Genomic DNA, 17,026 nt, shown 5'->3' with positions numbered 1-17,026 from the left:
CTATAATACTATCAGAATAATCATGTTTACTTATTAACCATTTAATACATGACTACTCATTCTAAATGTGTTATTTTGTATAGTAAAAGAAGATATAATGGTGGTTTTTTTTTTGAAAATCTAAAAAAAGGAAATGTTTATAACTTGAAACCGAACTAACAAGCTGACAAGACAAAGACGTGGGGCCAATCCACTCTGTGGTTGTTTCATTTACTTGGTCAAAAAGGTTTGGAAATATATTTTTTATCTATTCATTGTCATATACTTTTATATTTGTAAACAATATTATATATTTCAATAGTTTTTGAGGCCATTTTAAAATTGCATGTTATTATCAAAGGAGAATGTCCATTCAGAATTAATTAGTTATCGAAGGTACCAGGCTTATAATTTAATACGCCAAACGTGCGTTCCGTCTACATAAGACTCATCAATGACGCTCAGATCAAAATGGGTAGGAAGCCAAACAAGTATAAAGTTAAAGAGCATAGAGGACATAAAATAACTAAAAGGTTCTGCCAAATACGGCTATGGAAATGCAAGCCTGGGATATGAAAATGTAAAGTACTTCGAATGATTCATACTTTTGCTAACGGTAAATTAAAAAAAAAATACCATATAATTGATATTCATGTCAATACCGAAGTGCTGATCAAATGATGATTTGAAAATATGATTCTATTCTTTAATAAAAAAATACCGATATATTCATATATGTTTTAGCTATAAAGGACCCACCATGTTTCTTCATCTCACAGGACTAATATCTAGACTTCGTGGTCATACTCCTTTTCAGTGAAATACATGCTAACCAAAAGAGACAGTTGGCTATATCGTTTAAACGAAAATTGAGTCACAACAAATGTCGTAGAAATCAATTTAGTGACTTTCCTTCTGGTAGACATATTTCTTAATAATATTAAAGACAACGTCTTAAAAGTTGAATGTATTTATCGTAAGCATTTTGATTCGTTGATTATTTTTTAAGTATAAAAAAAAGAGGGAAAAGAAGTCGAGGACCATCACAAACCATTAGTAGAAGACAACGCTATGACCGATAAAATTAAACAGCAATTACATCAATATTCCTTTCACAGAGACCATTTAATTTTCATTGGATTCAGTTATCATTTCTGTGAAGAAGAGAAAATACAATACAAAGCATACATCATGTAGATTAAAGGATAACGTGCAAAATACACTTACATATTGCTGCTTATTCTGTGTCTTCTTAATTCAAACTAGTCACTTGATATTTTACCTGCATTGTATAAAGCTGATCAACATAATAAAATGTATCATCTAACCTCCGTCATGTTTGTAACAACAAAGTGACATAATCGCAAATATGTTCTAACTTAATTGTCAAATTTTCATAATCCCATTCATGTTTTATCAATAAAACAGTTTTTAAGTAGGAATAAAAAAAACACTAGTTTTGCAATATCGGGATTTCGAATGTTAGCTCTAACACCTCTTCCTCAAGTTTTTTTCATAGAGGCGTGTTGGGCTTTTATAAACCAGTTGAAACTTTCATGTTTACGTATATTTATCAGTCGTGAATTTAGATCATATTAATTTATATAACGGATTATAAATGAGTCGAGTTTTGTAATTGGATAAGAACACAGAGTTGTCAGTTTATATTTAGGAAACTGCCGTGGTATATATGTTAAAGTAAATAAGCGAAATTAGGAACAACACGTAATAACTACACAATTTAGTAAATATCTGTATTTACTAATCAATTTAGTAATCAAATGTATCACCTGATTGATTCAGTGATTACCTGTAATTACTGATATTTTTGTCATTTTTACAGCTATTTGCTGAATTGATATTTCTGTTTCAAAATTTTAGACATAATTTTGAAAAACAGACAAGAAAGTAAAGGGGAAGGTATTGTAGGGCTTTCTTTGGTGATAAGGAGTTAAGGAATGAAAGTTCCTTAAAAACTGCAAGCTTTTTATTCATGGTTTGTGTACTGAAAATGAAAAATTATTGTTTTTTAATATTTGACTGCTGTGCAAATTAGAAAAAAGTATCCCTAATTTGCCATATGAAAAGAGTGAATTGTTAGAAAATGAAATGATTCCTAGAGAAAGATCTATTTCAAATTTCATCTTTTGAACAGCTAGAGTTTGAATTTGTCATTTGTGTGATCATGTTCAAAAACAAGACACACAAGTTGTCTTGGATCCCCACTAGGAATGGATATAGTTACGTTATCAATGACTTAAGTTGGTCTCAAATTTTGGTTGTTCAGGGCAACCATCTTTTGGGCTTTATTTGATAAGTTTGAGGCACTTGCTTGACATTGCCGTTGATTCATGCATACTGAACGAATACAAATATCGCAACAGACCTGTATTAAATCTTTAATCCGTCTGAAAATATATGCAGAACATTTGTTGCATTCATGTCCATATTGTAAGCTATGCACCTCATACGGAGTGTGATCATCTACGGAGTCACTTTAAGCTTATAGTATTAAGATGTCAAGTTGTTTCCAAACGTATTCAGGAAAGGCACCAACGATTAGTAAAGTAAGACACATCAAGGTGCTTGTATAGGTTATTGTATTCAACATACAACAGAAACACCTTAATGGAATATTGTAATCATCTCTTGTCTTATTTGTTGTTTCATTTTCAAACCAAATGTTGAAATCTGCTGAAGATATTGTCCAGTTTCTCTTTTTGCATCAAGACTCAGGCACATTTTTCTTTGTACAATTTGTACAACTCTCCTATAACTATGTTATAACAACTTTTTTAGCAAATTTGTTTGAGACAGTTGAACTAAAATGTATATTTTAGAATAATCACTTTTTAATAGTACTCACAGATCTTCTATTCGTTATTACCCTAGCTTTTGATCAGCTTACCATATTACAACATTTATTTAGCAGTTAGTTCAGTATTTTTGAGATTTTATATTATACATGTGATTCCTAATTTCACCTGTTTGCTGTAACATATATACGACGTTAGAATCCTCAATTGAAACCTCAAAATGTCTTCATACCACCTGTTACTATTAGACGTAGTCAAAAGCCATACAGAAGACAAAAGAATGCCAGAGGTTCACAGAGAGATTTAAATTTCCCAACTTATCCGGTATTCAAGAGCTTGCAGCTCCTACTCAGACTTTGTAAAACATCCCTAGTATCTGAACAGAAAGGTGAATTACCAGGGGTATGTTAAAGCACGTCTTGATTTCTTTCTGTTCATCAAAAGGTACCAAGACCTTGTTGATAAATATTCCGTATCAACTTCACAAATAAGTACCGACTTTGTTTATCATCTTCGTAACGTGTTATATTGTTCTTTTGTTTATCTGTATTAATATAACTTTTACTGTTTAGTTTTTTTGGTTTTTTTTGTGATATCCATTTGCCGTGGCTCCGTACTTATGAATCCCGTCGTTGTGTTGTTTGTATTGTCTTTCATGTTTGCTTATGACTGATGAGGTTGTTAAATTTGATATATGCATTTCGTGCTTCTTTGTTAAACATTTTTATCATTATGATTAAGATTATACAAAATACATACTGCTGTCCCATGAAATTTGACCTTTTGACCCATTAAGTCTGTTTGTTTTGTTCTTGCATCGTTGTCAATATAACGGAATTTAATGAGACTCTAGTACAAGTAAAAGATTTAGCGTTATAAAACCAGGTTCAATTCATCCTTTTTTACATAATAAAACGCCTACCAAGTCAGGAATATGACAGTTGTTATTCATTCGTTTAGAGTGTTTGAGCTTTTGATTTTGACATTTAATTAGGGACTTTCCATTTTGAATTTTCCTCAGAGTTCAATATTTTTTGTGATTTTACTTTTCAAAGGGAAAGTAATGACGTAAATTTGTCAATAATTCATTTTTAATACAAAATCACAGAATTTACGACTCAAAAACTTAAATTCAATGTTCTAAAGCGTTATTATAAAATACAACATACACGATAACATTATTTTCACAGCAAATTATAATTCCTTCACGAATGTGGAACGTATCAGGTTGTGTTTTTGGTGTATGTGTTGTAAAAAAAAACAAAGCCACACATACATACATACACAAAACATGAACTCAAAAAACCCAATTGAAAACGTTTTCTTCGCGGGAAAAAATGTCATGATAAAAAAGATGCATTTAAATGTATTACTCAAAATATTAAGAAAAAATAAATATGACTGTAATAAATATATATGCTGCATTGTGAATGTTGAACAAATACCGGTACTGGAATATACGCATATAACATGACATTTTTAAATCTATAAAATTCGTAGATATCCTTTATATAATATGAATGTTCCTTTTTCGGTTTTTAATTCTATTTGATGGACTAAAGACAAACGAACTAAAATGCTGTATTAATATCAACAACAATTATGTTTATGAAAAAAGAAAAAATCATCCCCTACACATTATAGTTCATGAAAAAGTATAAAAAGTTGTGCATGTGTTATTTTATTAATCAACATTATTTTTCTATTGTACTAATATTTCATCACCAGGCATGAAAAAGCTGCACAATAAAGGTAAAAATTCATAAAACATTTACATGCATAACATTTTTAATCTATAAAACGAAATGCATAGATGTCCTAAATATGATATGTATATTGTATATTATGTCGCTTTTTCTGGGTCGACATGGAAAGGCTAGTGTGTGTTTGTGAGTGAATGTCATTTTATGTTCTCATAAATCTATAAAAAAAAAATTTCAACATTGCTTTACCTGTTCTGAAAACGGGAAATTACGGAAAAGATTATCCCTATTATATAAGAAATGAAAGAAAATAAAAATGCATTACATTATACAATTATTTATATGTCGGTAGTTTTGACATGGGGGATTTCAATTTGAACTTGATTACGTTGACATTGCAAAGGTGTAATAATTATTATAAATTTAGCTTTCATTCAGAAATGTTTATTTATTTTCAGCCAATGAGATGCAGTCTATTTTGAAATCTGCATTCATTAGATTTCAGACGGAATGGTAAATATTCTATTAGAAAAACATAACTTTACAGCTAATCAACCGAAACTAACAAAGAAAAAAGAAAAAAATAATGCATTGCAAAAACATAGAAAAGATGTACATACATCAATATGATTTAAAATGTTAACTTCGACTTAACCTTAAGATACCACACAGATATTATCAAACATTGAACATCAAGAAAGCCAATTTACAAATTTTGATAGAACTCAAAAATAAAGAAAAATAAAATAAAAACAATCCGCAGTTTTTCATTGCTAGTATCTTTTGCTGTCTTATTCACGTCAACGCACACATCGGATAACAGATAAATTAAGAAGCTACATGTAAGTCTTAAACGAGTCTAGGAGTGATGGGATTATGTTTACTACACACTGTACACTTTGTCAAATTAATAAACAAAACTACAAAGTGCTTGTAATTTTAACTCTTATGATTTGCTGATTCAGATTTAAAAAAAAATTTGTTAACAAAAGGTATTCGAATACATTGAAACCGATATTAGTTTGTGTCGTACTAGAATGTGTAAATTTCAGTTTGATAAATCAAATCTACATGTATGATCTGAGTTTGACATAAGCATATTAAGAACTTGACGATATGAATTGTTCCTGTGTCCCCTCCATTTCTGTCCTGCGGAGTTCAATATTCATATTCATTGTATCAAATTTTAAAAAGTATAAAACTAGCATCCAAAATCATTTTCTGACAAAAGCTTAACAATTTAAATTTCAATACAGAATAATTACCAATAGACTCTAAAAAAAATGTCTAATGCTTGAACGCAGTGATTTTAAAGGCGAAATAACCATGTTTGCTGTTTTAACAAGTAAGGAATCCTATCAATTATGAGAGTGTATACCTATATATAAAATAAAGATCAGTAGAACACCAATGGTATTACATAGAGCCAATGTTGGCAATGAACTACTTGTCTTTAGTGCCTTCAATCATTTTTGGTTCAAATTTGTTTCGTTTGTTTTCCTCTTCAAGGTTGTTTATCTTGTTCTGCAGCTCGATGACCGTTGAAAGGTAAAGTTCTTCGGCATGGCGAACTGGTTCAATTTTAGATACGTGTCCAACATCCATGTTACTAAGAAGTTTCTCTAAGAAAACAAATAGCAATGTGGAACATTATTATAACATTGAAAATATATTGCTAAACGTATTGAAAATACATTGCTAAACGTATTGAAAATATATTGCTAAACGTATCGAAAATAATGAGTAAATGTACTTTCAACCGTGATATTGCTTTGCATTAATCTTTTTTTTTTTTTTTTTTTTTAACGATAACAAATATTTTATTCAATCATTTCCTGCTATATAAATACCTAAGTAGCCTAGGTCGCATACTTAGGGGCCCCTGTATTTTAACAGCCTCACTTGACCAGGGAAAATATCAAATGAGTTTATACAATAGTTTTACATACATAATTATATTTAAATAACCAATACAATTGATTTTCACACCTGATAAGCGTCACTGTATAAAATCACTATCGTATATCCGGTTCACTGAACAAACATGTGTTGATTTAAACTGGAAAAACTTTAAAATTTGATTGCGAAAATAAGTTATAGTTTGACTAAAAGAATTTTGATGTGATTGAACAGAATTTGAAAGTATTCTTTAATATATATTTATGGATTATAAAAAAAGGATAAAGCACATGTGGTGAGTACAAATGTATTACGAAGCATAATATATGTGGTAATTTACTAATGTAACTAATATGCACAGACATAGATTTAAATAATAATTACAATACAAAATATTGTTTTTTCTTTCTGTTATAATAACATATTGTTCACTAATTTATACACAAGATACAATAAGATAAGTATATATATATGGAATCGAACACACCTTTCGTTTAGAGCAGTAGAACTAAGTACATCTTCCTAAATTTTTTCGATAAAGAGTTTAATTTTCGTTTTGCATATATACTTTATATCCGAGCGTAGCAGAAGAAATTTTAATTCGTTTTTCATGTGCAGTTTTAGTAAAGCCTGTATAGACTGTACATTCAGTTTAATTTTATCGAATTTGCATTTATTACGTATTTTCCAAATAGCCCATTTGAAATAAAGTATTATTGCATTAACAATGGAATTATTCGAATTCTCTGTACAAGTTCCTAATAAAATATCTTTTTCAACGAGAACCTCGTCGCTTATAAGGTTACAAAGTTGTAAATTTCTAACAACCGTTTCTATCAATGGTTTAACATTGATACATTGATAAAATAAATGCTCAAGAGTTTCAATATTATTAATTTCATCACATAAGTGACATTTTCCATTTGACATGTGCATTATTTTCAGTCTGTTTTCAGTATATATAATCCTGTGTATACATTTCCATTGAAATTCTTTAACTTTTCTATTAATATTCATTTTACTTAGATTTAGCCAAATTTTTTCCCAATTTATATACTCGCTATACAAATTTTCCCATTTTGTTTGACACTTAGGGGTCTCAGTTATGTTAATGTTTAATTGAACATATTTTAATGTCAAATCCTTGATTTTAATAATTTTATTGTCTGGATTTAAAAATTCAAGGTTTTCAGACATTTTTATTTTGTTGCTTTTTAAAGCAGGTTGATCATCGTTATTTTTTAAAATCTGCATGAATGTTTGTGGTATGGAACTTTTAATTCGTGAATATTCCGAAATACAATTACGTTTATCTATTAATTGTCTATATATTTCATTGCACGATTTAAAATCTTTGGTATTTCGTCCCATATATCACCAATAGTTTTGATATGACTTTTTGAAAAGGAAGAATAAAATAAAGATTTGCCCTGAAATAAAATATTTGAGTTTCCAAATAATCGCTGTTTCTTTACTTCCATTTCGTTAAATATACCCTGTGTGATCTTTGTCAATTTTGACCACGATTGTAAAGCGCTTTTGTAATAATATGGTAGGTTTTTTATCTCAAGACCTGAAAGGTCAGAACATTTTTTTAACCAAAATTTACCTATTGCATTCCAACTAGATAATGGCTTATGTAATATCGAATATAAAGATTTGATATATTTACTTTCTATCCAACTATCTAAATTTACCATCCCCATGCCCCCCTTTTTAACATCTAAACAACAAACCTTCCGGTCTACTTGATTCACTTTCCCATCCCAAATAAAATTCCATATTATCTTTTTCAATTCTTTTTTGTATTTTTCGGGTATACCTCTTATTTCTAACTCATATCCACACACTGATATAATTAAATTTTTAATAATAAGGACTTTACCAGAGTAAGTCAATTTTCGACTTTTCCAGACGTGTACACAATTTTGTACTTTTTCTAATATTAATTTCCAAATTTTGTCATTGTCAATGTTATAACCATGGTGAATACCTAGTGTTTTTATGTTATCTGTTGTCCAACTTATCTTTTTAAAAGTCGGTCGTCTGCGTTTATTTGCGCCAATATTTATTCCCTTAGTCTTTTCGTAATTAATTTTAGAACCCGATGCCTTTTCATATTTGTCTAATATTTCAAAAGATTTTTTGACAGAACTTTCATTTTTATTAAATAATTGCGTGTCGTCTGCAAACATATTTAATTTGGTTTCTATTCGCTCCCCATTTTCTTCCCCAGGCAATATAATGCCTTGAATTTCCGTTTCTGCCCTTATTGCACAGGCCAAGGGCTCTGCCTGTAATATATATAAAAAGGGGGCTATAGGACACCCCTGCCTGGCTGATCTAGAAATTGAAAAATATTTTGAGACGTAGCCATTTGTTTTAATACACGTCTTTGCACTTTTTAATAGCATTTGAACCCAACCACGAAAATTGTCCCCAAAATTGAATTCCTTCATAACGAAATCTAGCCATCCCCATTCCATCCTATCAAAGGCCTTTTGTTGGTCTAAAAAAACAACTATACCCTCTTCATCTTCATCATCAATATATTTTATGATATCCTGTATCATTCTTTTCGCTTCCGTTATATGTCTGCCTTTTACAAACCCTTTTTGGTCGGGATGTATAAGCTTAGGAAGGACTATTTTTAATCTTTCTGCTAGTATTTTAGCTATAATTTTATAATCGCAATTCAGTAGAGTAAGAGGGCGCCAGTTTCGTATATTTTCCCGTTCCCCGCCCTTAAATAATAATGTTAAAACTCCTTTATATTGCGAGTCCGACAATGTTTTGTCATTAAATATTTCTTGCAATAACGTACAAAATTCTTCTTGTATGATATTCCAAAATAATACATAAAATTCAGATATGATCCCGTCCTCCCCTGGGGATTTATTTGTTTTTATAATTTTTAGAACTTTCATTATTTCCTCCGCTGTAATATCACGGTCAAGTAATTTTTTGTCGTCATCGTTTAGTTTATTTTCGATGTGACTTGTTAAATCTTTAGCACTTTCCAAATTCCATCCCTCGGAGCTAAATAAATTTGAGTAGAATTTAACTTGTTCATTTAGTATTTCGTCTATATTGTATTTAAAATGTCCATTATCTGTTTTAATTCGACTCCATAATTTATTTTTTCCGTTTTGCTTTTCGAGGTTGAAGAAGTAGCTCGACGATTTTTCCCCTTCTTCCGCCCATTTTACACGCGCCCTTATTTTAGACGCCTCGGATTTGTTCTCATAGTAATTTAAATTAGTAATTCTATTTCTGATATCTTATTTTCAATCTCCCCAGAAGTAATACTATTTAATTTGAGCTTTTCTAATTTCTTTTCAAGGTTGATAATATAACTTTTTTGAGAATTTTTGTTTAATATTTTACTTACTTCCATTGTTAACTTTTTTATTTGTTATTTTGTTACCTCCCACCAATCTTGAATTTTTTCGAACCTACTTTTTTCAATTTTCCAGGTTTCCCACCAAATTTTAAATGCATTATTAAATTCTTCACTTTTTATAGTATTTATATTCATTATCCATATACCCGGACCTCTTTGTATTTCATCAAGTTTTAATTTGAATGACACAAGATCATGATCGCTAAAAGGACAATGCGCGATACCAACATTGTAAACTTTATTTGACAGACTTTTATCACAAAAGATAAAGTCTATTCTAGACTTTGAATTTCCTCTCTGAAACGTATACCGTTTATCTTTTGGATATCTGTCCCTCCGAATATCTGTTAGATCATATTGTGACAATAAAAAAAGTAATTCCTTTGTACCAATGTCATCACGATTATGAGAGGGATTTCTATCAATTGTTTTGTCAAGAGTACAGTTAAAATCCCCTACCAAAATATTGTAATGGTCTACACTATCGTCTGTAAAATTACCAAAAAAATTATGAAATGATTCAAAAAGCCGTTTCCTCTCGACGCCACTATTGTTGGCATATATATTTGAAATATGATAAATCGCACTTTCCGTTTTGATGCTACATTTTAATATTCGACCGTTTTGCGGGTTACTATTATCAAAAACGATTTCGCCAGGACAATTTTTTGTTTGTAAAATAGAGACACCACGAGATTCACTGGTTCCGCAATTCCAAACACTTTTATTGCCCCCATTTAACTTCCATTCATTTTGCCATTGGGCTATATCATTCACTGTGCAATGTGTTTCTTGTAGACAAATTAAATCATATTTTTTGTTGGCTAACCAATTGAAAACTAAATTACGTTTCTTTTTATCACGTAAGCCGTTTACATTCAAAGTTATGATTTGGATCGACATTCTTTAGTAGTTTTTTTTTTTAAGTTCACGATTTGATTTACATTTTAACACCGCTATGCCTCGTTGGTTTAATCGAAAGTTCACGGTCAAAGCCACCGTTTTAAGTTTACTTGCAATTTTACGAGTCATTGACCATGTTGACCAATTATAACAATACACATTTGGTGAACACATTTCAAATTGTCCACCTAAAATAATAACAATACAGATACATCGATACAGTTTGAAGTACAATAGATAGAAAAATAATCTAAAATAATAATTCAAAAGCTGCAAATCAAAAGAATAAAACATATGTACATATAACATTTTGGATTGATTTGTTTTTATTGTTTTTAATTTCTAAAGGTAAATCAGGTATAAATTTATTTCCACACATAGATTTAACAATACTTTTAGATATTTGGATGATATATTGGCTCTAAATAATGACGACTTCAGTATGTATACTAAAGAAATTTATCCTGAAGAACTTACTTTAAATAAAGCTAATGATAACAATGACCACTGCCCTTTCCTCGATCTTGATATCTATATCATAAACGGGAAGCTTAATACAAAAATTTATGATAAAAGAGATGATTTTTCATTTCCTATTGTTAATTATCCATTTTTAGATGGTGACGTTCCCTTGTCACCATCTTATGGTGTTTATATATCTCAACTTGTACGATTCGCTCGTGTATGTAACAATGTATTAGATTTTAGCGAGAGAAATTTATGTATTACTGAAAAATTATTACACCAGGGTTTTCGATATCACAAACTGGTCAAAACATTTACTAAATTTTATCACCGGTATAAGGAAATAATTCGTAAATATAACTCAACATGCAGACATCTTATACGTTCAGGTATTTCACATCCAAAATTTTATGGAAATATTCTTTATAAAGCACAAAAATGTCAGTATTCTCCTCAGAAACTAACAAAACCTTTAAATAGACTTATTAAAAGGGGATATAGTTACGATACTGTTGTCAGGTCATTAAAGATTGCATATTTTGGCTTTAACATTGATTCACTGATAGGGTCTTTGCATCGGAACTAAACACATTTATTTCTAAAAAAACAGTTGTTGGCATGACACGGGTTATGTTCTTCTCATATATTTTATGATAGTATGATACTAAACCCCTAACGGGAGGGATTGTACCTGATATTCATATGATGAAGACATAATCTTTCAATCAGTTTAATTGAGGTCTGGAGCTGGCATGTCAGTTAACTGCTAGTAGTCTGTTGTTATTTATGTATTATTGTCATTTTATTTATTTTCTTTTGTTACATCTTTTGATATCAGACTCGGACTTCTCTTGAACTGAATTTTAATGTGCGTATTGTTATTCTTTTACTTTTCTACATTGGCTAGAGGTATAGGGGGAGGGTTGAGATCTCATAAACATGTTTAACCCCGCCGCAATTTTGCGCCTGTCCCAAGTCAGGAGCCTCTGGCCTTTGTTAGTCTTGTATGATTTTAAATTTTAGTTTCTTGTGTATAATTCGGAGTTTAGTATGACGTCCATTATCACTGTACTATTATGCATATTTTAGGGGCCAGCTGAAGGACACCTACGGGTGCGGGAATTCTCGCTACATTGAAGACCCATTGGTTGCCTTCGGCTGTTGTTTGCTCTATGGTCGGGTGGTTGTCGCTTTGACATATTCACCATTTCCTTTCTCAATTTTAGCATTAAAGTCAATGGGAGATTTTTACTGAATTTACCCCTATAGGAAAATATGCACTTTTTCACTGTACTTGTCCAAGGCCACACAATAATCACAAAACTCATTTCCTGTAAATGTTAATGTAATGGAATGGATTTTGGAACCTTTTGAAGTTGCTTTTTACACAAATTTCACTTTAACTGCGGCTATCCAGGATGCACTCAGTGTACTGTGAGAGAAGCATTGAGTATATGGTAAAAATCAGTTTTTGTGTCCAGATTGAAAGAAACAATAGAAATTACACTTGAGAGTTATGATATCAATGAAAGGCATAAATATTCTCCCCATTTACATCATATTTTGCACATATTTCTCCCCCTAATGTATAAAATCATATGAAAAAAATGGATTACCTCCCTTTGATATAGTGTGGGTTTTTTTAGCTGTGTTCCCCATGTTAAGTTGTAAAACAAGTGTTTAATAAGCACTTTTCTAGTATTTTAACACTCGAATAATCTAAACGCATGAAGGTATTCATTTATTTTTACATAACGCATTGCGTTTCTTTATTTAAAGAATATACTAGACAACTTTAACGATAACATGTCCTTCATCTATGAAAAAAGTGTTGAAATGTTTGTAATTGGATTTTTATGTTAAATAATGGCTTTTAAATATTCGAAATTGTTACTTGAATCCCCCAAATGTAAAGTTTGGTCATACTTAATCTTATTTTTTCATATTTGGCACTTTTTTCTACTTCAGTTCTGGCTGTCTAATTTTGGCGAAGAACCCATCCTGATGTTGGGGTAACAGGAATTTCTGCAGAGTGATTGTCAATGACATTTTGTGAAATTTACAAGTAATTAAAACACAGATTTAGTATAATGAAACATAATTGTTGTTTTATTTGGTATGATACTGCTTAAAAAAGCCTTTGAAAAGTCTTTTTGTGGTCTTTTCATGGTATTTAATCAAAAACCTCCATATAAGGAAAAATCTAACTAAGAGTACACCAAGACTTTAGTTTCTAGATGTACTTGCAATACTGGTCAAAGCAAACACAGAAAACAATTCATATTTATTAAACATAGTATTTTACACCATTCTTTTAAAAACAGTCAATGCGCAACTTTATATACCAAATATACATTGGCCGCAGTATGGGCTGTAGTATAAATTTTGCTCTATCTTTACAAATTCAGCATTTATGAAGGTTGTATTAAAACTGGAACTTGGAAATTGGATACATTACATGTTTATTACAAAAAAAAGTTGGAAAAGAAGTAAAAAAGTCCCTTATAGGGGTAAATTCAGTAAATAAATATACGTCATCAGGGACCTCCCATTTGGGGGTGAGCTTTCTGTCTAAAAGTGAAGTCATGTGCTCTTCTGTTTGGTAGATAATGTTTGTAATAAATATTTTATGGTAGATGGATCAAAACTAGAGTTGTAAAAAAATAAAAAATAAATGCTGAATGTACTATTTTTTTTCCCTACAGGGTTGAAAAGTAATGGGGGTCAGTATAGGAATTCAGTGCGAATCTACATTGTGTGTAAACAATGCCCTTTTCTGTCACCGTTCACAATACTCTTCTTAAGTTTATGTTTTTGTCATTTTGTTCAATCTATAACAAATTGAATGCAAGTGCATTTCAAAATATTACTTTCAATTTAATTCACCTCAAAACATCAAAATAACAAATATTTTGACATCTTTACTTCCATTGGTTGATTTATCAAGTGCATTCAAATAATAATTAGGAAAGAAGTAACATATCACATGCCTGACCCTGGAAAGTTGCACATAACACTGAATACTGTTTATGGCAAATAATATTGGTCCGTTTAACAAAATACGTTGAGAAGAGTATGTATATAAAGCATATACCCTGAGATTATTAAAAATTTAAACAAAGAAGATTGTGCCATTAATTGAAATTTATTACTCAATGTTTACTGAAAATTAATAATGCCATAGTGCCTGAGTTATATGCTAATTACTTATAACTCTTAAAAAAATGCCCTTTTTTCAATGACATGTACGCATTAAATTGCCTTTTTCAACATAATTTGCATTTCTTAGATAATGATCATGTATTTTGTGTTGTTGTTTGCTGCTGTCTGCATATTTTTATTCCTTATAAGTCATCTGGCGGCAGGTTTTTTTGTTTGAATTGAATAGATATTTTTTTAAACTGCACATTAAAATTTGTCTGTTCAATTAAAGTCCATTATTTTACTTTAGACCCATAAGAGCGCCTCGGACGCATGAGATTTATAACGCGTTGTTTCATTTTGTTACTGTATACGCCATTTGGTCTCTGGCAGACAATCATCTAAATAGAAATAATATGGTCGTTGATGGCTGTTTGTCATGTTTATTATTCGTTCATTGTTTCGACATTAAAATGGAGGAAGGCTTTTTTCTAATGATTTACACCTCAATATGGCTTAATGAGCGATATATAATTTTTGTGCAATGCTATATATTTCAGGCATCTGTTATTGGCGAAAGAACATGATTTTAATCAGACTGGTTTTTTTTTGTACAAACCGTCATGTTTCTGTAATAAACTACGTTAGTTTTCTCGTTTGAATTGTTTTACATTGTCTTATCGGGGCCTATTATAGCTGACTATGCAGTATGGGCTTTGCTCATTGTTGAAGGCCGTACGGTGACCTATAGTTGTTAATATCTGTGTCATTTTGGTCTTTTGTGGATAGTTGTCTCATTGGCAATCATACCACATCTTTTTTTTTTATATTTAATCATGTATGCTCCTAGAATTGAGGGATTCTAGAAGTGCAAAACATATTTGGTGACATATTTCCAATACAAATGTAGGTCTAAACAGAACAGCCGATTTTTAGGTTGTTGTTTTTTTTTTTGTCAGATGGAGTTTGGTATATTGTTTATATTCTTTCTGTTAACAATCAAAGCTTTTCGGATTGGATTTCATTAATTTATCTTCCTGAAGTAGATTTCCAAGAAACCACAGATATAACTTCCTACACATATTCAGACTTTTACCTCTTATTTGACTACTACGGTCATCTCAGTATTAGAAACTTTGACAAACGAGACAATTCCAATTTTTTAATGATAAATTTTCCTGACATAAGCAGCATATGCCAACCTCACGCGCGTATGTGATATACATTTTTTAACGAATACGATATTAAAAATCCTTCTGCTGATACTCAACCTGTGTAAAATGTCATCAGTGTCGGAAAAAAACAATATATGAGCCAAGGTTTTGTCAAAGAATGTCTCGTCAGTTTCTCAAACGCTAATCGAGAGTACCAAGACCTAATATATAATTATTTAGTGTCTACTTAACAATTAATTTGAGGTGATATGATGTTGGCAACTTTACTATTAACTACAGCATAAACAACAAGCCTTTTTGTTGGCATTTTTGTTACATTTATTTTTATGTTGTTTGAAATTTATAGTCCGTTGCATTTTAAGACTGTGATATATGTTGAAACTGATGAAGTTACTAAATATAAAATAAGAAAATATGGTATGATTTCAAATGAGAAAAAATATCTCAAGAAGAGACCAAATGGCAGAAAAATTAACAATTAAGACGTCATACATGTTAGACCTTCAACAACAAGTAACACACAAACCGCATAGTCAGTTTAAAGGACCCGACATGACGCAGTCATGTAAAACAATTCAAACGAGGAAACTAACGACCTGATATATGTACAAAATAATGAACGAAAAAAGTTTTAAACCAGCAAACGACAACCACTGCATTACAGGCTCATGACATAGGACAGGCACATATAGATTTGGTGCGATGTTAAAATATTAGCGGGCACCCAATCCTTACCTAACCTAGTACAGTGGTATAATAGTACAACATATATTAATAAACTATAAAGAAAAGTTAAAAAAAAAACTTAACTCATCAGATAGATACAAGGTACAAAACAAGGAACAAAAACTAAAAAACCGAAACTAATAAAAACAAATCATGCATCTAAAAGAATCATGCTTGTTTTTGTTGCCCACCTTATTATTCATCCCCACAAAAGAAACACTAAAAACAGGGTTGGCAAAGTATTACCCGCCCGGGAAAACCCAGGTGGGAAAACCCGGGTTTTCCCGGGCTGGGCAATACTCCCTGAAATGGGTATGACTGGGTAATACTGGGCAATATGATGTTTTAAGCTTATTTCAACACAAAAGAGTAAAGACTTCTGGTAGTTTCATTGTGTTATAGCTAAATATATACATTTTGTACAGATAACCATTGAGAGTCATTGCTAGAAGATTGAAAATTCAATTTCATTTTCCTCTCCACTAATTCTAAGAAAGCAGAATACGAGATTTGCACATTTTAGAATACCTTATTAGTTTCCTAGCATTGTTTCATTAATTCAAATTTTAACTTTGCAAAAAAAATACATTTTATTGCAGTGTGGTAAATTCAAATAGAAATACAATCATATTGCTAAATAAACACCCTACAGGGTCATGTCATTAACTCTTATAGAAATGAAAAGGCTGATTATTGTTATATAAACATATCTGTGTTCTAATTTGAATAATTACTTACTAATTAGTGTTGTACATAGATATTATTTAAAAGGATTTTTTCTGACATGCAAATTATAATTCTTAATATTATAAGTTA

At 30.6% G+C, this 17,026-nt stretch overlaps 1 protein-coding gene across 1 annotated transcript in view; it reads right to left on the bottom strand.

Moving 5' to 3' along the window:
* Positions 1–3,868: 3,868 nt before the first annotated feature.
* LOC139489769 (uncharacterized) overlaps positions 3,869–17,026 on the bottom strand; it is a 74,813-nt gene continuing 61,655 nt past the window's right edge. Inside the window, exon 14 of the mRNA XM_071276584.1 lies at positions 3,869–6,120. Coding sequence (XP_071132685.1) covers positions 5,942–6,120 — 179 coding nt within the window. The 3' untranslated portion in view covers positions 3,869–5,941. The remainder of the gene's footprint in view (positions 6,121–17,026) is intronic.

Source organism: Mytilus edulis, chromosome 9, assembly GCF_963676685.1.
Source record: "Mytilus edulis chromosome 9, xbMytEdul2.2, whole genome shotgun sequence".
NCBI classification, from domain to species: Eukaryota; Metazoa; Mollusca; class Bivalvia; order Mytilida; family Mytilidae; genus Mytilus; species Mytilus edulis.
This window is presented reverse-complemented; position numbering and strand designations above follow the sequence as displayed.